This window comes from Grus americana, chromosome 1, assembly GCF_028858705.1.
Source record: "Grus americana isolate bGruAme1 chromosome 1, bGruAme1.mat, whole genome shotgun sequence".
NCBI classification, from domain to species: Eukaryota; Metazoa; Chordata; class Aves; order Gruiformes; family Gruidae; genus Grus; species Grus americana.
The window spans coordinates 65207740-65234439 of NC_072852.1; the positions used below are offsets into that span (position 1 = coordinate 65207740).

Below are 26700 nucleotides of genomic sequence, written 5' to 3' on the forward strand. Positions count from 1 at the left end.
GAGGTGATAGATGTACTGGAAATACTTAGCTACCTAAATGGGTTGTTAGGCACAGGAGGTTGTGGTATCTTTTTAAATAGGAACCTCTGACTTTAATTTCCTTAACAACTACTTGTTCCATCTGAGCCTGTTGTACTGCTGGGAGAAGTTGTGATGGTGCGTTTCTATAGTAGCGACGCAAATGCAGTTTGTGTTTAGTCCACACAATTTTTTTCCTGTTAGCTGAAAGCTGGGGTTTGTCTTAAGCTTTGTTCCTATCTAGGAGGCCTCAAGCGAACGTGCTGAGCCGCTGTTCCTTCAGCGGTTACCTCTTTTTTCCCACTCTGCTCTGGTGGTGGAGCTCAACAGCTCACGACAGTGTCTACTTTGGAGCTTGGGAGCTGGCTTTCTGCTTCCAACTCAGAGTAGGAATGGCAGCGATGATTCCCTTCACTGCTGCACGTGGAGGGGCCAGAACTCCTCTCGGCAGCTGCTGAATGGCTCGTGCTAATCTCTGTCCCCGGCTCGGGATGGGGACAGAGCTGAGCTAGCACGAGGTATAGGATTAGGTGCCAACAAAGAAAAATATTTGCTCAAGAACTTCAACTCTTCTTGCTTTTCCAGTTGTTGTATTTAAAGTTGCTAGTACACTTTTAAAGATTGACCTGCTATAAATACAACACATACCTACTTTGAGAACAGATTGAAAAGCGGTGCAGTATCTTGAGTCTTCATCGCAGTTTTGCATTAGGGTAGATTTTCACAAACGATTCTGCATTAGCAATATACGTAGTTACAGCAAAAGTAACCAGTGGCAGATGTATGTTGTGCGTTCACTTCTTACATCTGCTTTGCTGCTCTGGGCCAAAGTTAATCTATAACTAAGTAATTTTGGTTATGAGAAAATCAGGTGTAAAATCAGCATTCCTACAGCATCTCGGTTGGGGGGTTTTAATGGCCAGGTCCTTGTTCTGTGAGGAAATCTTAAAGAATGGAAGTGGTATTTACTGAGTTAAATACAGTGATACCCTGTTTATAACAAGGCAATGAGTGTTATTCCACGCTGTCCCTTGGTAAATGGCATTCAGCTTTTCCTTGTCTGCGTTAACCTCTTGTGTAAACTGGATTAGGCAAACCCTGACTGCTTGCATCAACCTAGACATTTAGAAGTGTTTGACCTTAACAAGGAATTTATTTTATGTATTTATGGAGATAGATTGGAAGAGATAAAAAATAGAGATGATTTCTTAAAATGACAAAGCATTTTAACCAAGTATTTGGAGTATTTCTTAACAGCCCTGAGACAGCTGTTCTGGTCTGCAGTGTGGCTCAATGCCACTCAGTTATTTCTGTCAGGCTGGTGTAAGGTGTAGGAAACCCTTTTCTTCTGTGCTTGTTTTTGTGGCTGTAGTGCTCTGGTTTCAGGAAGACCCCGGGCATTGTGCCTGTGTCACACAGCGAAGAACATTTTTAACTTTAATTGACGCATGACCTGTATTTGGAAACACAGACACAATTCCTCCAACCCCACGTAAGGCAGAGGGTAATGAGAGGGCTGTTTCAGCGAAGTGGGACTTGATTTCTTTGGCTGAAGCCTCTTCTGTTTCATGTCTCATAATTTCTGCGGACAGAGTAACAGGCTGAATTAAGAATGACTGAGGGCTTTGAGTGGTACAGAATTACTAGAGCTTGTTATCAGCAGGTGCCTGGCTGGGTTCTACCCTAGCCAAAAGACTTGCATCCTGGTGACTGTGCGGTGCTCTGCACAAAGCAGGGGTAGGTGTTTGAGCCCTGTCCCAGCTCTGCTGTGAAGACCCACAGAGCCTGTGGGAGCCTGGTAAAAGGCCAGGCCGTGAACTGCAAGTCAAGAAAGCTGAATTAGTGCTTTGAGAAGTCCCTGAGTACAGGAGGTAGGAGTATTCTGGTGAAGGGAACTTGTGTTTCTGTCAGTGTACCAGTTATGTGGTTTTAGTAGTAGGCTGTCTCCAGTACTGGCGATCCCACTTCTTTCATGAGTGTACATGTCAGAAAAGGAATGTCGTGCCAGGATTGTGGGAAGAAAACTTCACTATTCTCAAGCACACCTTCTGTTTTTAACTCTAAAATTTCTGGGGTGGAAGCCTTTTCACCAAGTAGTTGAGCGTGTCTGTACATAGAAACTAAGGCTTGGTGGCTGTTTTATCTCAGTGATGCTGAGCTCCTCCACACAGCAGTGTGATTTGGATTTCATTTACACAAGAAATTTGCTTTGTTAGTGCGGTAGCAGGTACTGGGTAGTGCAAGTAATGTCTTTGCATATGACACACAAAGAAATCAACGTTCATGGGGTTTCTACAGAGACATCCTCTTGTGAGAAATGCATGTTAGTGTGTGTGAGATTTCTTTCTTCTGCTTCTTGCTTTACGTCCCAGATAACACATAAGCTCATTACCATACTTTGCCATTTCAGAACAACCTCCAGCAACTGCTGTGATTAGAAATTAATCACTTGGTCATTCTTTGTGTTCTTAGTCCTGAAGTTTGTGCCCTGTACTCTGTAAGTGGTGCTAAGTTTGTTGAAGAAACCTTCTCTAACTATGGCCATTTTCTTTGGCTTTCAAGGGGTAAGATTTTTTCATTTGTAGTTGGTCAAAAACCTAGCAATTGTTATCCTGTAGGCTCTGTTGCTATTTGCTTTTTTCTTGCTGGTTGACTTTTCAAACTTATTTGAACAGAATGGCTGTAGAAAACGGATGGTTATCTTGATCCTGGTTGTCAAAAGTCAGAAAAATGTCACCTGTAAATATTTAATGAGCCTTTGTGCAACTGACCTGATTGAGAACTGAGTAATGATGCGGTCGCAGGAGTTGTGGCTTCTGTAACCTGGATCTGCAAGGAAAAGAGAGCACCTTTCCTTTGCCAGGCTTGTGACTTACTGAGCTTGTATTATTGCTAGCTTTTTGCTTTGATTTTTAAAGTAAGTGATGGTTGTTTGGAGCTCTACCTTAACAGCCTCCTCTTTCTTAGCTAGTTTGGTTTTCTGTGTGGGTTTTCTATATGTTTTTTCTGCGTGGGTTTTCTGCTCCTTGCAGAAAGGTGACAGAATGCTCAGTAAAAGAAAGCTGAGCTCACCTCCTCCCCTCAGCCCTGTCTCTGCAGACAATAACCCTCCACCTTTTTATCTTGTAGACTGTCAGTCAATTTTTGCACTGTCCCTCTGTGCTGGAGAGTTCGTTCAACCCAGTTCAGAAGTCTGTGGTGAGGAAATGGTCTTACACAAAAGGGGAAACTAAAATGCTCTCAGATTTAGATGAGTTGGAACTTAAAAATACTACTAAAGCTGCTCTAAAAGGAAAGATACGAAACAGAAAAACAGCCTTGATTTTCAGCATGCTAGTAACTATTGAAATCTACAACTTAAAATCCTTCAGGCAATACAGGAAAAAGTTAGGAGGATAGTTGTGTCTGTATAATGTTCTTGCTAGTTTTGTGGTGCTTTCCACAGTGCTTGATTTCTGGTGCAGTGTCAGTTTGTGAGCAGCAATGTGTGACACGTTAGACTGCTATCCCATGTGTTGTCTTAGGACACTCAGTAATTAATATTCTCTGGAAGGTATTAATTTCCTCCACATTTGCCTCTTCCTTCTTGGTGCCCTGTACATGCTGCCTATTTTTAGCAGAAATTTGTTAATACAGATTTCTTTTCCCAAGAATAACTGGTGCTGCAGCACAAAAACTTTGGTGTGGTCTATATGCTGTTCGCTGCCCCCATGGAGGGTCAGTTGGTCATATTTCCTTACAGAGTCTCTGGGAGTCGTTTTAAGAACATTGAAGCTCAAAAATGAGATGTAGCCCTGAACACTAATTTTAATAATATGGCAGGAACAGGGTGCCCAGTTACCAATGTCTAATTACTTGTTACCGATATCACGTTGTTAAAGGAGGAGCTGCTGCCCGAGCATTCACATACCATTCATGGTGTCGTGCGCGCACACACACACACACTTATTCTTGGGCGCGTTTCCTCCCTCTTCAGGCTCGACCCTAGGTTTCCTGCAGCAGAGTCTCAGGTGTTGGATTTTGTAAAATAATTTAATTGAAAGGTGCAGCAGCAGGATCAGCCTGGACTGGGCGCCTCCAAAGAGAGGGACCCAGAACAAAGAAATCCCAGGGCAATTACACCCTTGGGTGCCATACACCCGCCCCTCACGTGCCCTTCACGCGCTGTCCATGAGTCCTTTAGTTCAATGATGATTTTTGATCTGGGGTCTTCTAACATCTAATTGGATTCTTCTTCTGTGTCCAGGCAGGCTCTTATCTTGTTGACTTGCAGTTTCCGCAGTTTTCCCCAAAGGTTGGAGCCTCCTTATCTTCTGGTTTATACTCCTTGTGCACCTGCCCTTGCTGGTGGAACATGGAGAACTGAAGAGTCCCAGACTTGGGAAAAACACTACTGAGACATTAGTGTGATATCAAAATACTTTCCCATACTAAAAGACTAAACACAGTACTGTACTGGCTGTTAGGAAAACTACTAGGAAAATTACTGAGAAAAATAACTGTATCACGGCCTAAAGGCTTTGGCAATTCTAGCCACTCATGCTAAGTAAAGCTAAGCAAACAGCACAAATCACACTCTATTATATTCCTAAGTAATTTATTCTAATTAAAACCTACTTATTTACATTAAACGACTAATATCCCTCAACAATATTTTGTATTAGTGAATAGCTCCAGAAGTGGATAGTCTCTGTGTATCAAAATATTTCAGCAGCCAAAGATCTTATGAGTTCTCAGCAGCAGTGTGTACCGCAGCAGCAGCTGTGCCTCGGTGCCAACGTTACAGCAGAGTGCTGGGGAAGTGCAGAGGGGAGAGGGATGTTTTTATGTGATGCAGGAAGAGTGGAAACCATTGGGAAAAGCAGCGCTCTGCTTACCCAGGGTGCCTGATTTCCTGTCAGCACTTTACCCAAGGGGCGTGACAGAAGTACACACTGTGCAACTTGTTTCCTAAATAAGTATTTCTTCCTGAGAAATGTGCTAGGAAGAGAAAGTTCAGTCCAGTACCCTTGGTCAAATATCAGTCCTTATGAGGCCCTCATCCCCAGCACATGCAGCAAATGAAGTTGCTGTTGCGCAGTCAGCACCTTCTTTCTTCTTTTAAGGTGGCTTTTAGCTTGTCTTGCGAGGCAAACACGGCTCTCCCTTTAGGCTTCTCACACGGGCAAAACATTAATTTAGTGCCCCAGTCCAAAGAAATTCTCTAGTCACAGCAGTAATTTTAGAAGGATCTAATGTCAGCCAACAGAGTGATGGAGAGCCTTTTGTTAAATGGATTATCACAAAGCCACAAAAGCTTTGAAAGTAAGAATACATCCAATGAAAACATGGAGGTTTCTGGACAAGGAACTGACCTTTACAAGTTTCTTGATCTGCATCTCCGGACTGGCACAATGTAATTGCTTTGACAACAGTGCCTGACAGTGCCAGGGCACAAGCTGTTTGTACCTCTGGTCGGGCTTGCCAAAGTGGTAGGTGGCTATTCAGGCACTAGTAATTTGGCTTTAGATGTTTTCTGTGCTGCTGAGGGCATATACTGGACTGACTTGTTTCACAAAAACTTAAAGTAACTCATCTTTGCAGGAGATCTTTGGTTGGGGCAGTTAGGGATTTTCCTTTCATATTCTTCACCAAACAATATAGCTTTTGTTATGCTTTTTAATTTATTTTTTTATCAAGTCAAAAAGATTAATAAATCTTAAAGGGTCAACCCCCCAAAAGTCACCATTGTTTTTCCTTGTTGCTATTGTGCCTAATGGGCACAATGGGTGATGGGAAGCCCTTACGACTGTTTCCTTGGAGGGCTAGTCTAGGCTCTCCTTAGCGAGGGCTGTATTGCTCACACTGCACAAGCTGATGCTCTGTGAGAGAATGAAAGTGGTGTGCCACAAGAGATGAAGTCTAAATGGGACATCTGACCCGCAGAAGAGAGAGAAAACTTATCAGGAAATCCAGTTGCGATTCATGCACAATGCAGCGTGGAAATGCCAATTAGCGTTGAACTGACCTACAGCGCAATGCCTTGATTGAGTTCCAGGAACTGAAATGAAAGCACTGAAGAATGCCCAGTCTCTCGAATTGTAAAGATTTGGCATCTTTCATTTTTAAAGAATAATGAAATGTCAGCATTGTCCCAGGCTTGGCATGAAAGCAAGTCTTAAAATATCAGAATTTCCCATTGACTGGGATTATTTTTATTGCTGGTTGATGAGCGCTCCGGGAATGGTATCAACCATCAGAGCGCTCCTTGCTGTGAATGTCTCGGCTGCACAGAGTTTTAAAGTGCAGTTTATCGAAAGCAGCTGCTTTTTTACAAGGTACCTTCTGACGCGGCTTTAATAAGCAGGTAAGCTGTGCTCGGTCACGTCAAATCATGAGCGTTTTCCAATTTTTATGCTTCCTTTTTAACTAAATCGCAACACCAGGTGACCGGTAACTTCAACCCGCAACCCCGCTGAACTGCATTTGAACCAGCGGCGCCGGGGGTGAGGGGCTGGGGGCTGCCCCGGCCGGTTCCCCCTGCCGCTCCCCTTCTGACTGAAGCACGGCCGGTCTCCTCCGCCTCCCACCGCCGCTCCCGCGGGCAGGGAACCCCTTGATCTGCCTCAGCCCCGTGCGGTGACCGTGGCGGGGGGCCGGGCACCGCGGCGGGGATGCTGGAGGACCCAGCCAAACCGCTGGGGGAAGGGGCCGCGGGCACCAGGGGAGGGTCCGGCTGGGATCGCACCATCCCCGGGAGCCCCCGCGGTGCCCTCCCGGCAGGCGGCTCTGCGGCGGGCAGCTGCCCGGGCCGGCAGGCGCCGCTGCGCGCCCGGCCGATTCCCGGCTGCCGCCCCGGCCCGCAGCCCCCCCGCCCTCACACACCCGACGCGGCGGGGGCGGGCCGACGCGCGGCGGCTGCAGTCTTGTCGCTGCTGCGTTGGCTGGCGCGCCCGTCACTCCCGGCGTCCTCGGCGCTCCATTGGCCGCGCGGGACGCGGGGGTCTTACTCCTCCCCGCCGTGACGCGCCGGGGGAGTCCCCGCCCACATTCCACAGCTGGAGTCGTGCGGGGGCCGAGCGCCGATTGGGGCGCGGTCCGCCGGCCGGCCGCGCTCCTCGTCCCCGATTGGTGGCCTCGGCGGCGGGGGCGTAGCCAGGCGGGGGCGGGGCGCGGCGAGGCCGCGAGGCGGTGGGGGCGCGGCGCGCAGCTGGCGGGGGTGACCCGCCCGCCCCAGTGCCCGCACAGTCCCGGCGGTGGCGGCGGGGACGTGGCCTCAGCCTCAGCGCGTTGCCGGGCCCGGTAGCGGGGCGGAGAGCGGAAGCCGAGCGGCTCCGCGGCCCATGGGAGCGAGCGGCGCGGCGTGAGCCGGCCGCCGCGGGTGGGCAGGGGGCAGGCAGGGGTGTGGTGGATCGGCCGGCGGGGGTGCCCCGTTGCTTGCGGCCGCCATGGAGGTGTGCGAGAGCGGCGGGGAGCAGCCGCCGCTGCTGCACTGGGACCGCAAGCTGAGCGAGCTGTGCGAGCCCGCCGACCCTGACACCCTGCTGTGCCAAACGGTGAGGAGCGGCGGGGGCGCAGCCGTGAGGGGGCTCCTGGGGGCCAGTGCCCGGCCGGAGCCCCCGGGAGGGCGGGAGTGGGATGGCCGAGACGCCCCCGGTGGGCGGCCGCGTTTCGGGGGGCCGTGGCAAGGGTCGTGCCTGGCGCCCTCGGCCTCCCCAAGGGGCAGGGGTGTCCCAGCGGGCGCGGGGTCGGTGCCAGGCGGGTAGAGGAGCCGAGGCCGTAGGCCTTCGGCCAACAGGTGCGCGCCCGCCGCCTCTCCGGGGACTCCCGTCTCACCGGGCCTGGCTCCCCCCGGGGGAGTGAGGTGCCCCCGGGCAGGCGTTAGGGCCGTGGCTCGCCCCGTCACAACTTCCTCCCCTCGGCGGCCGGGCGCAGCCGTTGGCGGCTCCTGGCAGTCGGGGTCCCGCGCCCCTCTGCCCGCCCCCCCCCCGCGCAGGCCGGGAGCCCAGCCGGGGCCTCGCCGCTTCCTCAGCGCGGGCAGCCCTCCTCCCGGCCGGGCTCCCTCTTCCCCCTCAGCGCTGCCAGCTTCTCCCGGGGGTCCCCTCAAGAGTCGCCAGCCACATCTTCTCCTCCAAAACGCCTCCCTCGGCCCCGTCCCACTCCCCGGTCTGCCCCAGCGCAGGAAGGAAATGACAGAAGGTCCAGGTTTGTCCTAGCAGCCGGGGACAGACGTCATGAACCGAGCGGCTCGCTTTCCCCCGCACTCCGAGCCTGGTCGTTGGCCGTTGTGTGGTGTCAGAAAAGTTGGCTGTCCCGTAGGCATGCTATGAGCAGTCGTTTAAAGATGTTGCTGAAATCCTTGCTGGAGTGGCTTTGAGGGCCAGCACATGAAGCTTTGATGATGATTTTTTAATTTTGACTGTAATCCCCATGTTTTTGTTTGTGCAAAATGCATATTTAGGACAATCCCAAGGAAATGCATCTTATTTCTGCTCTGTTGTTTATTAATCTGCATAGAGATACAACTTCATAAAGCTGTGTAGGTGCCAATCCTAGGTGGAAGTGAGCTGGACCACTTTGGGACAGCGTGAACGGAAGACTTCTCTAGTCTACTGTTTGTGCAAAGCACGGTGTAGTTGATGAGCACGTGCTCGAACGGAGACCCCGTTTAACATGGTGGTGGTAACTAGGACGTAGCAGAGTGGCTTGGCAGATGCCAGTGGGTGCTCTGTGTTTCTTTCTTGCACCTCGGAGAGTGATGTGCGAGTGCAGTCCCCCCTCAGAGGGGGACCAACCGCTTCTTGTGGGAGCAGTGGTGATGCCACAGCACGACATGCGGCGAGGCAGCGTGCTGGTGCTGTGTGGAGATCTTGGTGTTAGTCTTGAAAGGCAAACAAGGAAAATCTTATTTGTTGTGTGCGGTAGGCAGTGGCCTTACTGATCCGAGATCGTGTCCGTCACAAGCTCCAAACCTCATTTTGGCAGGAAGCAAGCCTGCTGCACGCCTGACTGTCTTTAAACATTGTTTGGCTTCTTTGTCTCTGAAAATTATTGGGCCTTCTTGCGCAATGTGTATCTTCTGGTAGATCCGGGGAAAAGTGATCATATGTTATAGTGGCTCGTTTTTTTTTAACGAGCCAGCAGAAACACTTAACAATGGAAAGCTCTTCCTTAAAACAGCTGTTTTCTTGTGTTTTTTTTCTTTAACAAGACACGGTCTTTTTCTTTAACAAGAGGAACATTGTGAATGAAACGAGAGGTTCTTCAGAGAATGCTCCCGCTAGGATTTTATAGTTGTGCTGGGATACTTCCTCCTACTTTGTTTGGATCCTTGTGATGAGAATGGAGTTGCCACTCTTAACTTTTGTTTTCTCATATTCTCAAGTGCCCTTGTGCTTGGGCTAGAGCTTGTGGCTGTAGTGACCCAGATATGTGTGTTTTCTGCCCCGTTTCAAGGAGCCTGGGACTTGGTTTTAATTGTAACTTGACAAACAAAACATCCTGGCTGTCTGGTAGGTAGTAATGTGGTGCTTTTCCCTCTGCTGTTTTCAAATTTTATTGGGGATTTTAAGTTTCAACTGCTACGATGATGTGTGTTTTGCAAAAGGCAATGCATAGCTGGATCTGCAAAACCTTGGGCTGTGACCCCCTCTTTGGGAATAACATTCTACCATTCTACCAAAACATTCTGATTTGTTTGTGTGGAGTTTTGTTTGTTTGCATGTTTTAGAAGTTTAAGACTTTAGACCACCTTAAAATCAAATAAAAAGTTTGAAATCAGTTTATCTTTTTTGTTATTTTTTGAATTCTTCCAAAAGAAACTATCAGTAAAAAATAAAAGCAACAAAATGCTATTGATAAAGCGAGTGTAGTGGTATATTAGGATCTCTTAAAGGAAAAAAAAAGGGAAGTTTTCTGAAATTATCATTCTCTGGGGAGAAGAGGGGGGAAAGCCACATGTTTCTGTGTGTTGAATTTTTTCTTTTGCAAAGTGCATCCTGCTGTGTGGAGGCAAATACTGTGCTTGATATCATGAAACACAAGTTCTCCATTTACATCTGGCCAAAGCTTCATAGAATCATTTTTGAAAACAAAACAAGCAAACAAAATCCTCTGGATGAAACATCTGTTCTCCTGGCTTATGCTTTCCATAGGGGAGGACTGATTTGACTCAGCTGGCTTTGCTGTGTTTGTAAACTTATTGCAGGGTGTTTCTGAAAAGACTGAGGTGATGAGGAGACCCTCCGACACTCTGTGTGAGTGCCCACCACCTGTGCTGTCATCCTCAAGGCTGAGGAACACACGCCCTATGGCATCTTCTGCTCTTTGCACACTCCTGAGGTGTCCCGTAGCTGGATGTGCAAGTCTGAGTTCAGGAAAACTTCTGAGTGGCCTTAGCAAAGGTGCCTGGGATGGTCACGCAGCCCTGGGAGCGTGAGCTGGGCTGGTGAGGGGCAGGGGGGAGACAATGACGACGAGGATGATGATTGAGGGGAGAGCTCATAAGCAGGAAGAAGGATCTGTGTCCTTCAGCAGCTGGATCTGTGTGTGCAGGCAGGAGAGGATGAGAATTCTGTGCCAGCTGCCTTTTGTGTATTTTTAAGTTAAATTTTAACCTTTTTATGACCACAAAGGCTGTTGTTGGGTCTGGTTGATTTGAAGCTAGTAGACAAGTGTGAAAGTATGCATACACTCAAAAACTTGACCTCTATTTTAAACTGTTCCACCCTGCCTTAATTACCAGGACTGAAATCCAGCCCCCCCAGGGATTTACATTTCTCTTTCACAGCTGATGACTTCACCACTGCCTGAAGCAGCATGAGGAGCTTGCTCAGGTGCTGTCGGTGATGTCATCGGCTGTGCTGGGAGAAAGTGGGACCTTGAGGAGCTCAGCTCTGGCATTGGCAGGCAGCAGTCCTTGAGGTGGCTTGTTAAAGTTTTTACTGCTTATAGTAATTACCTGGATGCCAGAGAGCTTTATAGTGGTTATTTTTCTAGAGCGGATTAGTTTCCCGTCTAAGAAATGGCTGAAAGGTTTTCCAGAGATGTGTTCATGGCATATGTGATGTGTCTGCGTATAATCTTCATATGCCCTGTAGCTTGTTATGAGTGTGTGTCGGTAATACTGTATGCTGGCATTGTGCAAGGTATTATTATTATATGCTTTTTCTTGGCATTTGAGCAGAAAGGAAGTGCAAAGCCTGCCCCCACCCAAACGGAGCAGAAGTATGGCCAGGTCGCAAACTCTTCACCTTTGTGCCACTGCTCTTACATCCTGTAACACGCGGGAGAGCTCTGCTTGTGGCCGTGGGTCTCCGTTGGAGTTGATCCGCGGTTGTACGTGGCCCAGCTGGGATGGCGTCTTCAGTGACAAATGCCAGATCTGATGCAGATGGAGAAGTCTGTTGACAAATGCGCTGTGAAATGCCAACTACCTGTCCCATTGCTGGATGGCAGCTGAAAGGCAGATGGTTCTTATGAGCCTTTGACATTTAAAAACTCCTTATTTAATACTGAGGAGGCAGTCTCTTTCCGCCACCCTCCCCTCCCATTTTCATGGTTATTTTAACACATTAGCTGCTGACTGCTGCTTCCAGATGGTGGCAAAATGCAGCTGAATGTAAGTATGACTGATATTGGCATGGCAGATGTAGAACTGCACCTGCTGTACAGGTATGAGGAGGCAGCAGCTAGATAAATATTTAGAACTAAAATTAGGACACTGTCTTGAGTGTCTTAATGATGAGTAGTTAACTGGAAGATACTTCAAATGCTAAGTAGCCCAAATTGTTTGTTCTTTAAAGAGCCTGATTATTGAACTTGAAGCTCATATGAAAATACTGAAATGCCTCAAATATCACATTGCTGATGCCATTGTCTGAGCGGCGTTTGAGCTCAGCAAGCCTGTTGCCATGTCGCTGGTGATGCTGTGGGCAGCTCAACCCTGGAATATGGGTGCAGTGTAGGTTGACATGAGCAGAGGAGGCGACCCAGGCCTTGGCTGCCAAATTGCTGTCTCCCTGCGAGAGCAAAACCAAAGTGATCCACCCCTGAAGGTTAGTGTTCAGTGATGCCAGAGTTCAGGGTTGTCACCTAGGACAACCTGGGGAAACTTTGAGCCGGCCTTCTTTCCTCAGATAAAAATTGCTTATTACAAGCCTCTGAACCTCACCGGGAGCTTGCTATGACTCATTTCCTCTGCCACAAAAATGAATGTGGCTGTTACTTTGTGCTCTGATGACTTCTGCAGAAATGCTGCCTCTAAACAAGCTGCCGGGGATTGCCTCTGGTTTTTGGGATATTGCAGTGGTAATAGTTCATTTAAATGAATGACAGTGCTTGATTTTTACAGTCTGTGTGTATTTAATTAAAGTTGCAGTTACCACAGCATGTATGGATGTGGAGCTCGCTGCATCTTATTTTGTGGTGGCTGCATGTAGCCCTCTGTAAAATCTGGTGTTAATATAGTTTGTTCCATTTTTTTTTTTTGGGGGGGGGTGTATGTGCGCTTGATTTATTTGAAAGTGGGGTTTGGCCTGTTGCCAGTTAACAAGAAAGCTGAAATCTCTCATTCTTTCTTTTCTATACACCTGCATATGGAGGACCAGATGTCTAACTTAAGGTGAAATATTTGTAAAATCAATACTTTTAAGGATTTTGCCAAAATCCTCCAGTAAAGAGGGGGAATATGAAAGTGAGATTTTTAAATAGCTGTATACAGACTTTGTACAAAGCAGTAGTGTTAAATTTTGAGAATGCTTTTCCGTATTTTTTGAAAAAAAAATCACTGTGTGAACTGCTGAACAGCAGACCTAGTTGTATTCAGTGCCTTGCACTGAAAGCCATTCCCTTCCCCTTCCCTCTTTTTCCTTCCAAATTTAAATAAGAAAACCACTCCTGTTTGCCAAGGGACATGTCAGGTACTTGTAATGGGTCTAAATGATCTACAGTTCCTCTAAAAGCTGAGATAAACACGAGTGTGATACTTTGAAACTTTACCCTTACATTTTCTGACAGTTAAAATTAGAAAAATGAGGGTATTGAGTTGCCGGGTGGTTTCATTTGGACTGGCTGTAACTGCTTAGTGAAGTGCTTGATCTGCAGTGAGGACGGGAGCTGGAAAAAATGTTAGTCTGTCCTGGGACTGACTTCGGAGTATGGTAGATAAGAATGAGCCAGCATTTAACGTACAAAAATACTTTTTTTTTTTTGCCCCTGATAGATGTGACTGATCTGCAGTGTCCTCTGTAAATGTTTCCTTACTTTGGAAGGCCAGTTGTCGTTAAGCATGGAGCAGGTCATGCACGATAGCTGGAGTAAAGCAATTTCATTCACGGTGTTACCAGACAGGGTTTTCCTGTGTCTGGAGTTGTTGAATTTATCTGCAGGGATGGGGGGAGCCTGTGGTCCTTGCAGGTCTTTGTTCACACTGTAAAAAGTTCCTTCTTTGGGGTCTTTCATAGCTGGTCGTCAAGTAAGTTTCTGCTACCCTGAGGGAGGGGGTGACCGTTTTTTTGCTAAAGCAGTCTCACTTTTTAGGATTTTCTGTGTCTGTGGAGGAGGCTGATCTGGCTAGCTGCAGATTCCAGCTGTGGATGTACAGTTTGATTTGATATTTTTGTGTCCCTCTTGCTTTCTGGTGCACTGACTTCAGCTGCAGCAGTGAATATATGCTGTATTTCTCCTCCCCCGCAAGTTTGCCTTCATACTTTTTCTCGTATGCTCTGAGATCAGATCGTCTTTGTGCTAGCTATGACAAATAAAGACAAGTATAAAATAAATATAAAAATAAAGCAAATAGGCCTTTGACCAATGTACTGCCAGCTCTGGCAATCTCTTACCTTAACTCTGCTTCTTGCTGTGTGGTTGTCACCTATACCATCACCTGCCAAAGCCACTTTATGTCCAAGCCATCTGACAGATGTGGGAGGGAGGTAACTATTGCAGAATAAAATTGTTTCAGCGCCTTAGGAGCCACTGCGCACAGCAGTACGGTGCAGTGGTGACACGAGGTGGTGCCCCTGGGCTGGGGGGGTTTGTATGCTTCCCTTAATAGGCTTCTTTGCAGAGCTAAGCTACGGTGGATGTGCTCAGCTTTGTTGCGGCAGGAGCAGGGGGATGCCCGCCTTGTGAGCGGGCACCTGGTCAGCGGCGCGGCTCCCGTGGCCCTGCTCCTGCAGGGGCTGAAGACCCACCCGGGGCTCTGAGTAAGGGCTGAGGCACCTGGCTCCTGCTGCATCTTGCCAGCTACTCATCTCTCCAAAGAGCTGTGTGGTCTCTGTCACTGTGGGCTTGTTTTCTCTCTCTGCCTCAGCTACCAAAGTGCCTCTGAGGTGCTTGGTTGGTGCTTTGAAAGTGAAGAGGTGGTCCTTTGAAAGTAGCTCTCTGTCTCTGACCAGGCAAGTTATCTTGCTGGTTTTGCGGTTGTAGATAAATACTGCCTTTTTGTGCTGTATCCAAATATCCGTTATCGGGCCCTGCTGTCCTTCAGTGCTGTCTGTATTCCTTCCTCCCTGCATTCCCAAAAGCTGTTTTCCAGTCACTTGGTAATACTTGCTTTAAACATCCATCATCTGTTTTCTCTGTCTTAGGCTGCTTCTCTCCCTTTTGGCGAAGGATTGTTTTGTGGCTGAGACTTCAGCGATTATTGATAGCCAGTCAGATAGGGTGAATAACCTAGCTCGGTGGCATTTTTCACAAGCTGTATTGGCTGCCTACCCTGAGCTTACAAGGTCCATCCTTTAACTCTTCCGACTCCCTAGTGCAGCTCTCCCTTTTCTAAGGAAAAGGGGTTCTGGTGGGTCCCCAAGGGGGTCTCTCACAGTAGAGCTCTGCACCTGGTTTTCCAGGGAGGGCCCACTCATTTCCGCTGTTGCTCCCTACTCATCTCTCTAAATCATATGGATGAGAAATCATGCTATCTGGATGCACTTTGTCTGTGTTTTTTCTGGGTGACAGGACCTGACAGTGCGGTTCTGCACCTGGATGTAACCGTAGGCTGTTGTGGCAGCTGTCTGGGACCTCATCCAGTTGAAAAATTACTTTCCAGCAAGAAATTAGCTTTTAGTGGTATCAGTTCCCTGATGCATCTTACCCTATAGCAGCCCAGGTACTGGCGCTGACGTGAGAGGGTGGGTAGGAATATTTGGCTGGGGTAGGGGTGGTGGAACTGCGTTTTGGGCTAAAGGAATGTGCAGTGGGAATAGTCTGGGTAGCTTTATGGGTTGTGCTTAGATGTAATCCTGTTGTATGTGTGTATTTATTTGATACCAGCAGACTATTAGTTGGGTGTCACTGGAAAGAAAGGGGATTACCTGGACGAGGCAGTTGTTCGAGGATCAATAGGAAAAAGGGTTGTTTGAGAGGAGTGTGGATGTGTAGCAGAGAAATGGATGAACCGCGGTTCAAAGAAGCGCTGATGTTGGATTTAGTTGATGGTCCCCCCACCCCTCCATGATGCTGAGTGTTGGTGAAAAGTGGAGGCTGTCTTGGATGCTAAATTGTTTGTCTTGTATAAAGTGACAGAAACAGTGTGCAAAAAACAAGCTTGGCTTAGGGCCACGTTTTTACTGGCAAATGTGTTACCCTTTCACCTCACTTAAGCGAGTAATGGGCAGTAAAGAAGACAGGTCAAAAATGATGAGATTTAATAAGGCATAGCAGAGCTGGGCATCGTGTCTGCTGTCTCTAGTCTGAGATGCTGAGTTCTTTGTACCAGGGACTGTTACTCTCCCTGTCTGTGAGCTGTCAACCATAGCTTGTGACTGCAGAAAAGAGAGTCACTGTATTGAGTTATATCAGTGCTAAATGCATGCAGGAAGGAAATAAATGCTCTCTCAAATGATGAGTGCTCCCTCTCATGAGGGCAAGTTGGGAAGCAGAGAAGGCAATGTGAGAAAATAAGGAAAGGTTGGTTAAATGGGATAGACCTGAATTACTAGAGCTGTCCCTATAACTGCCATCCATCCAAATGTGTAGCTTAATAGTGCCAGTGACCTTTCTGTGCCTTCACTGTGTCTTGGAAACTACTCACTTTTTTTTTGCCATCTGCTGTTAACCAGCTTTCAATCTTCTGTATGTGATCCGGCTCTGCTGTGGTGACAAGCAAAAATCTAATGGAAAAATGTGACACTCACTTCATCTCTTGCCTCTCTGCCAAGGAAAAACATTCCCCTGCAGCTGTGCTGGGGTTGACTTTGTCCTTTCACACAATCTGTTAGTCATATGGGGTGAGAAATAGAGACCAGGCTGTTCTGATAACCTCTTAGGGAGCTTTGGGCAAGCATGTGGCATGGGGAGCTTCAGGCCTCCTTCCTTGTGAAGTCTGATGTGTCCCGAGCAGAGATGCAGGAGGGAAGTGAGTTGGTGTTGGTGGAGGCTTCCTCCCCCGTAGTATAGGGGCAAAACCCAATATTGCTGATACGCTTTAGTGGCTCACCTGGAGCTGTACGTGCTGGGTGAGCTCTCCTGCAGGACAAGCCCTGGCTGTTTGGTGACACCCTGGGGCACTCATCTCCCAGCTCTTGCTGCAGAGGTAAGGCGTATGCTCCCTTGTGTGAGACGGGCTAATCTGCAGTAGCAAGGGGGAAGGTTCACGTGTCCTTGTTCTGCACCGAAGCTGACTGCTGCCCCTGATTTTGGATGTGAGCAGGGTCTTCAGCTGTGGCAAAATGCTTTTAAACATGTGGTGGTTTATGAAGCAAGGAGAGCATTTTAAACTGCTGAGATTTAGAGTATCCTTCTCCAAAGTTTGGATGCTGGGATGCAAAGGTCTGTAGAAAAGAGTGGAAAAAGAGCCAAGCTCTTTGCACTGCCATATGACAGGAAAATAGACATCAACTGAAGTGAGAGAGGTTCAGACTGGTAAGGAAAAATGGCTTCGCTGTAAGGATAGCTGAGCACTGGAACAGGCTGCCCAAAGACACTGTGCCATCTCCATCCTTGGAAGGTTTTAAGACATGAGTGGGTAAAGCCCTGAGTAACCTAGTTGAGCTTGGCACTGACCCTGCTTGGGCAGGAGGCTGGGCTAGAGACCACCTGAGCCCCTTCCAGCCAGAGCTGCGCTGTGGTTCCGTGGCAGTCCTGGACCCAAGGCACTGTCTTGCTCAGGTCTAGATACTGCGTTGCTAGGCAGTCGTCTGATCCATGAGTTTTTCATGTCCTCATTAAGGGGAGACAACACTAAGCAACTGAGGCCACTTGGGTTTGCTCATGGGTTTTTGTTGTGGTTTTTTTTTTTAATTAGAAAACTATTGTTTCTGATGACCATGGTTTCACAGAAGCAATGCTTTTGGGTTCTTTTTGTTTGGGGTTTTGGTGGGGTTTTTTTGTTTGTTTTTTGTGTTTTTTGGGGGTTTTTTGTTTGTGTGTTTTTGTTTTGGTTTTTTTTTTTTGTCAGTTCTGGTTTGGATTTACTGAAATGGGAGAAGGAAAACTGGACTAAGTTCCAGTCGTCCTGAACAAATCCTTGTTCTGTGTGTACGTCTTCCTTCTGTGCAGCACACGTGACGTGCTGAGTTGTATGTTGGACTTGTGGTTTGTTTATGCACCCATAATTTTGTTCAGGACTTCCCTGATAAAATTCTGGGCACCATACCTGTTTGTTCTTCTGTCATATGATATGGCCACCTAAGAGCCTATACCATTTGTTTCAAGACTGTTTGCCTTTGTGCAACCTCATATCTATAAGGATTGGCTACTACCTGTGTTATTTTTGTGGCTAACCCTGAAACTGTGGGTGTGAGAAGAGACCACCCTGCATAGTAGCCTGTGTGACTAGCTTGGAGGAGGTGTTGTAGACCTAAAACCTGGAAAAGGCAGCCAACGAAGAAAAAAAGCCACCCAAGCCCTGAATACCAAGCAGGTCTTCCTTCACCCCTGCAGTCCCGCAGCAAATTTCATGTACAAGGGGATCTTATCTCAAAGCTGCTTTTTTTTGCACAGTCTCCTGTAGGCTGTTCTGTCAACCTCAGTAAGCCACTTGCCTCTGCTTTGACTTTGTGTGGGTTATCTGAAAAACATGTATTCTCACTTCTAGAGCTTCTGGTACCCACAGAAGAGATTTGTGTATGTGTAGAACCAAAACTGAGGAGCAGTAAAGAGCTGATCTGCTCCTCCAGCCCTTCTCGCATCAGAAGCAGCAACGTGACTATTGCCTTTGGGGAATGCTTGTGATAGCATGGACAGGACAAAATCTTCAGGAGGAACCAAGACTAAGGAGGTCATTGTTTCTAGTAAACAGATGCCTGGCTTTCTTGGATCTGTCCTGCCTAGCAAAAGGAAGGACTGAGGAAAATATGACGTCTAAACTGTCTGCTTTCATACCTCGTAACATGAGGCAGCAGCTGACTTTCTGCAAAACATCTGTCTTTCTCATCGCGGGTGTAACTGGCCTAGTCATCAGCACTGATGGTATGTTTTGCTGGAGCTCCTGCACCGCAGCTCCCTTCCCTTCCTCTTCTGTGCATGTAGTTCAGGGTTGGGACTAGTGTGGTGTTTGGGGCAGGCTGGTAAGCTGTATTTTCAGAGAACAGGCACAAAGCATGAGTGTTTATTAAAAAAGAAGAAAAGAAAACCAAACTGACCCTGCCTACGTACAGCTCTGCCTCCTGTGCTTCCTGGTGAAGTGCTGTGGGGGCTGAGGGCTCAGCTAGGGATGTCCGTTCTGGCTGACTGCACTCCATCTGCCCTTCCTCTGGTCCGAAAGCATTTCCCCCCTCACCTCTACAAACTGATGCGTGCATGTCTGGCTGCCCCCTTCCTTCCCAGCGCCCCTGAGGGAGCTGAAGCAGAGACTCCCTGGGAGGCTCCTGCCCGTGGGTATTGAATGGATGACAACAGCTATCCAGCGAGACGGGAGGCAGGAGCTGGCGGCTGCAGGAGGGTTCCAGATGTGCGAGGGCGCTGTGCCACAGCCCTGCCCTCAGGGTGCACAGCTGGCTCGCCCTGCTGGCAGCTGGAAGACACTGCTCAGACGTGACTCCCTAAAGTAACAGGCCTGGCAGAAATGAGCTTGGGCACTATTTTTAAGCCTGAGCTTTCTGAATGCGAAACTTGTCTCTTCCTTCTGCCTCTGTGCTTTGCAGTTCTGTTTCTATTCAGCTGGTTTGCTCCTCATGGCTTTCAGTGGATGCTGTTGCTTACAAGGAGGACTAAAAGAGAAAGAAGAGTCTACTTTTGTACTTGCCCAGGATGACTTGTGGCTTCTCATTTGGCTGTACTAATTCAGAGCAAAATTTCAGCTAAATTCCTATTGACTATTATCTTTGCTGAAAAAATGCAGCAGGGAGTCTGCTCTGGGACTTGGGAATGTTTCCCTATTGCTGTTGCTTGCTTGTTGGGTTGTTAGAAATATGTTGCAAAACCACAGGGAAAAGACTTAATTTATGTTGCTGTTTTTTCTCAACTACAACTGCAAGATCAAAACCAACAAAAAAGTGGCACTGACCTTGAAAACTGTGCAGTAAGCGTCTTGATTTCTTTTCTAAAAAATTAAAATTAAAGGCATTTCATGTCCAAAACATCTTTTTTAAGCTTTAATGAAAAAGATCTGGAAGGGAGGCATACAGACAACCCTTTCCTCAGTACCTTGCTTGGAACAGCTTTCTGGGAAGATTAGTTAGGGATGAAAAAACCTACTTGGTTTTAAGATGTGGCTTCAGTGTTTAAGAGGGACATTTTGTGAAATGGTAGCTGGGATGGAGCTACAAGGAATCTCTGGACTGACTTGATTTTGTTTCAAATTTGCAGATATTTGAGGGGGGAAAAAAGGAGTTTGGAAATATGGACAAGAAATGAGAATCTGCAGAAACTTGTATTGCTGAAGGCTAAGGGAAGCGACAACTGAAACAGTTATTTAGTGCAGAAAGCTGTAAAGCCTGTATATCAAAGGAGCCAGGATTATGATTGTGGATAGCCAATTAACTGTGCCACTGCCATAGCAGAGAGAAAGGTTTTGAAAAGTATGATTTGAGGAGATGCATGGAAACCTGGTGCTTGTTGGTGTCAGTATGCTGCAGTTTGGCTGTGGGCTTGTCAATTCTTGACACCTGGATGTCTGAAAGAGAGGCTAATTTGGGAGAATTCAAAGAACAGCAACAAAAATGGTTGAAGTAGCTGGTTTATGAGGAAAAATTAAAAACATAACAGGTGTTTGGAAGAGGATGTGGAAGTGGTATGATCAGAGCAGTGTATGTTAAGCTCACACTAATATTGAGGCTTCTTTCTCAGTTTCATGTGATGTATATAATGTAATTTTCAGTATCAGTACTAGAATAGAGTGTCTGTGAAAACTTTGGTTTCAGCTGTGGTTCTCATAACACACGTATAATAAATATCATTTTACTCACAGCAAGATCCGTTCGGAGCTTTGTGCTTGAAGTAAAATTATCGTTATTGTGAAGAGGGTTATGAATCTTAAGCTATCATTATGCTGTTCCCTTTTTAAACTGCTAAAGTCCTTTGAAAATACCTTTTCTCTTTTTGCTCCAGGTAATATTTGCAGGTTAGAGAAGAGTAAAAAAGAATCAGTGTGAAGTAGAGAGGAGATGATGATAATCTGCTAAGAATATCCAAGGGGAAAAGACAATGTTGGCAAATGTAAGGGTAGAAAGGGGACTTTTTTTTAATGGTGTAGTATGAAAATTACATTGTCAGTAATCAGATTACAAAACTTCTTGGAACCAATGAACCTGGATAACTGGAAATCCAGATAAGCTGAAAGGTCTCAGGAAAAGTTTGGCTTGTTGACGCTGGTTTTTGTTGAGTTATGACATCATGAGGAAATGTCTGAAAACATTAAGTTGATTAAGAAAGAGTAAAGGGGAAGAAATAAAAACTATGCACTGGAGATCCTAGTACCAAACATTTTTAAAAATACAGAAAAGCTTTTGTAGGATTCCATAGTTACAGAGTAGAAGGATACAGATACGATTTAACCCTGGTAGGTAGGATTTTATGAAAAGCAGATAGTCGGACAAACCTGATTTCATTACTTGAGATGAAAAAAAAAAGTAGAGACATTTTGCAAGTAATTGGATATTTATTTCATTGTATTGGTTAAAAACTTGTACCACAAAATGTGTGAAATTAAAGGGTTGACTTGAAGTATTTGCTAAGGATAATTGGTGTCAGAGGATAGGTTTCTCTTTTTTTTGCAAAAAGGTACCAGACAGGAGGCTTCTCAAGACTTTTATCCATGATCCAGAAGCGAGTTATGTGTCTAGGAACAAAAAAATGTGCCTGTACATATGGGACAGGTGAATGCGTGTTGGAACTCAGGACTTGGAAAATGATCTAGAGTTCAGAGCAGACAAGTAGCTCCATATGCTCTGCTGGGGTGATTCTGAAGGAAAAAGATAAAAAAAATAAATCTGTCTTTTTAAAACCAAATTCTCTATTTAACCTCCATATACAGTGTTGGTGAAAGCAATGCTGCTGCACAGTATCCAATTCCTGAAGCTCAACTCTTAAAAAAAGGATATGGAAGAACTGGAAACATAACAAACAAACAAAAAAGGCTAAAAATATACTGGAGTTGGGGGAAAAATGCTTATTTCTCAATCTTTACAGCACACCCATGTTCTTTCCTAGAAGTTATATTTCAACAAATGACAAATTATCAGACCCTATAAAAGGGCACCTCAGGAAAACATAGTGGATTGGGACATGTGGAAGGGTCAGATTAGGAAGGTTTCATAGTCCTTTCTGGCTTTAAATGCTGTAAAACTTTATTGCTGGGCCTGTTGACTCTCTGGATACTGCAGGGCAGAGCATATAGCAGCACCCTATGTGACTCCTTTAATCTGTCCAAATGCATCACAGCATTTGATCATTCTCCTAAATTGTGTTGATTTCAGTTAAGTTTAATCTCTTAGTGGGAGTTTTAATCTCTTCAAGCTGTTTTGAACTGCCTGTGTTTATCATGATGCCTCTTGGCACATATAAAAAGGGACAGTGCACAAGGCATGTGGGAAAGGGTAAGATTTCTGGTAGAAAGACACTTGTCCCAAACTACAAGGCCACCTCTATGTTCCCTCTTGGAGCTGAGTACCAAAGATGGCCTTGTATTCTGTGTACCTCTGTCTGGAACAGATTGATGTCAGTTTCTCCAGGGTCTTCAGCCCTGGCATGTGAAAGAAGGCAGAGGAAAGGAAGAAAGCAAAGCAGTTAGAATGAAGTTTGAGGAAAAAACAATAGACTGAGTGTGTGAGGAGGTGGGATGAATACCTGGATGAAAAAGGGAAGTTTCTAGCTTTCATTTTAAAAGTAGAGCAAGTTGAAGATGGCAGCTAATGTGATCCCACCTGTACCAATGATACTAACTTTTACCCCAGTTTTTAACAGATGATGATTGTGGCAAAAGAGGCAGAGGTACGACAGTACTACAAGCCTGTGCTTTTCTACGCCATCAGCTGGAGGAAGCCTGAAGTCCGTTGCTGGTGGCAGGCCTTACCTTATTAATGTCGATCCAGAACTTTTGCAGCATTTTAATGAGTCTGGTAATTTGGTTTTGATGCAGGGTCAGTCTCCCCATAGTTTATAGGGGTCTTGTGTTTAATTTTGACGTGCAGGTTGAGACAGGAGGAGAAGAGTGCCCAGAACATTTGGGAAGGGTGAGTAATTTTTCTTCCTTGATGTGCTCTGTGTTTAGGTAGCTGGCAGACAGAAGACACTGCCTTAAACTGCTTGCATGGTATGGCATAGCTTTCTCTGGTGGTAGTGGTGTTTTGGTTTTTCTTTGGAATATAATAGCAGGAAAACGATTTTATTCAAGTATAGTGTGGGCAGCAGATGTGGCTTGAAAACATCCAAAAGCTGTATTGGAAATGCAGCAATTGTCGGGAGAGTGCCCAGCTTCTCTGAAGCAACGTTGCTTCTTTTGGCATAAAGCTCCCAGCATGCCTGTGATGGGGGGGGGGCGGGGGGGGGGGAGCTGCTGTGCTCATGCAGTGGCCCCTTTCTGACCTGCTCAGCCTTGGGTACTCCTGGAGAAGCGCTGACAACAGGTCTGGCTGGGAATGAAGTTCCTCAGTTTGATGATCCCGTCAGGCTGGTCAGGCTCTGCTGGGTCTAGCAGTAGAGGCTGAGGCTATGTGTGCTGCTGGGAGTCACCACCCTCACCTGTTGGAGGACAGAATAGGTGAGCAACCCTGGTCCTTAAGCACTAGTTAATATGTGGAGCAGAGTACTCGTCCTGTGACTGCCTTTGCCATTCTGCTGCAGAAAGATAACCTGCGGCAGCAGAGCAATAGTGCAAGACATGCAACACCTTAAACCAGCCTAGGTGCCTGGAGCCTGGATGTGTGCTTAGCCCACTCCTGTGATCAATGCATGGCAGATTTATCTTTGCAAAGCTGTTTTATGTCATTTCTGCTTGGCATATGTAGTGGAGCTGAGCTCCTTGCAACAGTAGGCACTGCAGCACGCTGTTGGCAGACTAGGAGCGGATCTCTGCTGGAACCAGGTGTGCCCATACAGAAACCACTTGAAGGGGCGGTTCTGCTTTTCCAGGTTGCTGCCCTCACCCCTGAAGCAGCCTCTGGGGAGTTGGACACTTGAATTATGGCCGAGACGCAGAATAGAAAATATGGAAATAAAAGCAGAAGTGAGATATAAAGCTCTTTTCTTCCTTGCCCCCCTGGCCCCTGTCCTAAGAACAGGGAGCGATTTTTTTAAAAGACCCTGACTTTTCAGAGTACTGCTAGAATGCCTTGGAGGGGACTTTCTTCAATTACGTGTCCTTTTTTAATTGAACCCTTTTAAGGCACCTTCAGGCAGGTGTCCCAAAAATCTCGATTCACACTTCTGCGTAGAACGCTGACAAGAGGTCTGGTGTTTGAGCCAGGCAGGCTGTACTCTGTCAGTTTAGTCTAGCAGCAGGGAAGGAATGTGAGTCAAAGGCCCACGGAGATGATCCAAAGCAAGTGAGCAGATGCCAGAGAAAATATGGACCAAATAGGGGTGTGAAGAATCCTGGAGGCAAATGGGGCAAGGAAGTGTAACGAATTGTGCACCGACCAGGCTGTGACTTCAGTGGTCTGCAGTATGTACCAAAGAGAAATGGCTGTGCAGACCTGGTGCTGGGAAGCGGCTCTTTCAAAAGCTCAGTCACTAGCAGATGCAATGTCTGTGGGCTTTAAGGTAGTGCTGTGGCTATCCAAAATGTGTCCACGCGATGCTTTGCTTCAGAGCTCTTGCATTAAGCAGAGGTATTTGAAACATCTCAGGCTGGAGTGGATTTTCCCCAGGACACGTTGTACCCATACAGGTGCTGATCTCTTTCTCCGGACTTTGGAGGGGAGAGAGGCCTGGTTGACAAATAACCCTGAGGTTACGTATAGCTTGGTGCAGTGTCTTGTAGCAATGGGAAGGAGGTAGCTGCCATGGTTTTCTTCTTGCTTCCGAACAGATTGTCAAGGATCTCTGTAAAGTACAAGGTCATGATTAATGTAACCAATGCTTTCAGGCTCCTAACCGCAGCTCTCAGCAATCTTGTTTGCGATTCGCAGGGACACCTAAGCCCCAACCATCGGTAAACATACAAAGCTGTATCACTTTTCCCAGAACACGCAGCAAGTCAGTTTAGCCAGGGACCCAGCAAAGATCTGATTTCTTGAGCATCCACTGTTTCTCCCTGGCTTGGTTTGAGGAGGGGTGCCTGCGTTGCGTCGCTCTCCGAGCCTCTTCTTGGAAGCTCTGTGCAAACCCGCCTGCTTCCAGTTAGTGACGTAGCGCTTTGGGAAGCTGAGCCAAGCCATACAGGGATGTTCCCTGCTTAGGGAGTGAACGGCGAGGCCTCTATACTAGAACCTTATGGGCAGTGTACTGACAGTAAATATACTTATTTACATGCTCAAGATCAGTGTTAATTTCTTGGTCTTTTTTAGCAAATAATCTTTGTCCTGGTGGTGATGTTCATTAAAAATAAAGTGGGGAGGGAGGAAGGAGGAAGGAGAGAGTTTTTCCATCCCTCTCTGACAGTGAGGGAAAACGAGTTTATAAAATGTTATTCTCTATAATTTTATGTGAGGAGCAGCTTTGTCCCACTTGGGTCTTTTCTCTGTTATTGTTTAGTGCACAGTTTCTGAAACTGGTGGACAGGCTTATATGAAAGGGCGCAAGTGTAACAAGTCTGGGGAGTGAAAAAGACTTCTAGTATATTATTGGGAAAGGATATAGCCATAGGATTTGTTGAGGGGGTCCAGGGAAGTGCAGAGGGAAGTAGAAGAGTGACTGAGAAATTTTTTCAGTCAACTCCTGCCCTAGAAACCTTGCAGTGCAGAAAGATGCTCAATACTGTACTGTCAGAGGGGGTGTCAGTTCTGTTCCCTACCTTGCTGGTAGGTGCTGGTTGTCTTGTGGAGCTTACGTTGTTAAATTTTCATGTGTCTGACCCAGGCCTGCCAGCTGCTGCTGGGTAAGTTTAAATGGGAGAACCTCCTCCTTTTACAAATTAAGATTTGGAGGGCTTTTCAGGGGGTTCAGACTGAGGGGACAGGACAAGCTGGACAACAGTCAATTTGACTGAATTTGGGGGGAAAAACTAGCAAGGAAGACTCATAGCTTAAAACTTTATCAAAGACTAATTGGACTGATGAGAAAGAGGTTTAACAAAGTAGGAACTGGCTGTAATATCACTCAAAATAGGTGTTATTGGCAAATGAGGCTGGATTCCTCTTATTCTATATTTCTAGTACATGTGTGATGAACATGCGACTTAGCACAATCTGTAGATAAAGATTCTGCTACTTTCTTTTATCTTTCTCTGGCAGACATCATGCAGTTGTGTGTCTCGATGTCTGGAAAGCTAGGCCTGCTGGTTGGAGGCAACTCTAGGAGGTCTTTGTTGCTTGCTTTGGTCAAAGGCTGACTGATTACATGTAGTGCAAGCTGGCTCAGCCACTTACTTTGGAGATTCTGGCTGGGCTTACAGAGGTAAGGAGGATTAAAGGAAGAAAAAAAAGATAAAATGTGCCTTTACCAGAAAGTGATGCAAATCTCAGATGGTCCAAATTTGATTCCTTCTTCACCAGGGGAAGAAGTGCATTCAGCCTTGTCAAGAAACCTTGATCTGTCTAGTGGTGTGTTTGTTTTGTTGGAGGTGTGCAGTATTTTGGAGACAATTTCTGTAATTTGGGAAAAGGGTGGGAGTGTACAGTCCAAAGCAGAATATATCAGAATGTAGCACTTGCACATTAGCAAAATAGTGTTTAAATACTGTAGTTTAGATAACTTTAAGAAATTTTGGAAGCTAGATGTGGAAGGTGCATCTTTTGCTTAGTTATGATTATGCGTAGCTATAAGGGAAAGTGAAGATCTTGCTCATTAATATTGTGGGATGTCGCTAGGTGGAAGCATATGTGAAAAGCAAAACATGGAAGCATGACATGTTTTGCAGTCTACCTCTGTATATGCAGTGCTTAAAATGTGACTTAATAACTATTAAAATAAAATAATTCCTGTTATGAGTTTTTGGTTGTTGCCAGCCGCCTCTGGTTTTGCAGTGAGCTTGAACAACACAGGAAGTACACTGCTGTTGAATGTACGGTGCCATCCAAATTGATTGTCCGATAGGACAAGGGGTAATGGTTTTAAACCAAAAGAGGATAGATTCAGACTAGATATAAGGGAGAAATTTTTTTACAATGAGGGTGGTAAAACGCTGAAAGAGGTTGCCCAGAGAGGTGGCAGATGCCCCGTCCC

The 26700-nt window shown here is 46.5% G+C and overlaps 1 protein-coding gene across 2 annotated transcripts in view; it reads left to right on the top strand.

Annotated features, from left to right (window-relative positions):
• The first annotated feature begins 7170 nt into the window (after positions 1-7170).
• The window catches only part of CREB3L2 (cAMP responsive element binding protein 3 like 2), an 82923-nt gene continuing 63393 nt past the window's right edge, over positions 7171-26700 (top strand). Inside the window, exon 1 of one of the 2 annotated variants that reach the window (XM_054828724.1) lies at positions 7171-7553. In XM_054828724.1, coding sequence (XP_054684699.1) covers positions 7446-7553 — 108 coding nt within the window. In that variant the 5' untranslated portion in view covers positions 7171-7445. The remainder of the gene's footprint in view (positions 7554-26700) is intronic. The other variant, XM_054828714.1, reaches the window with a different exon arrangement.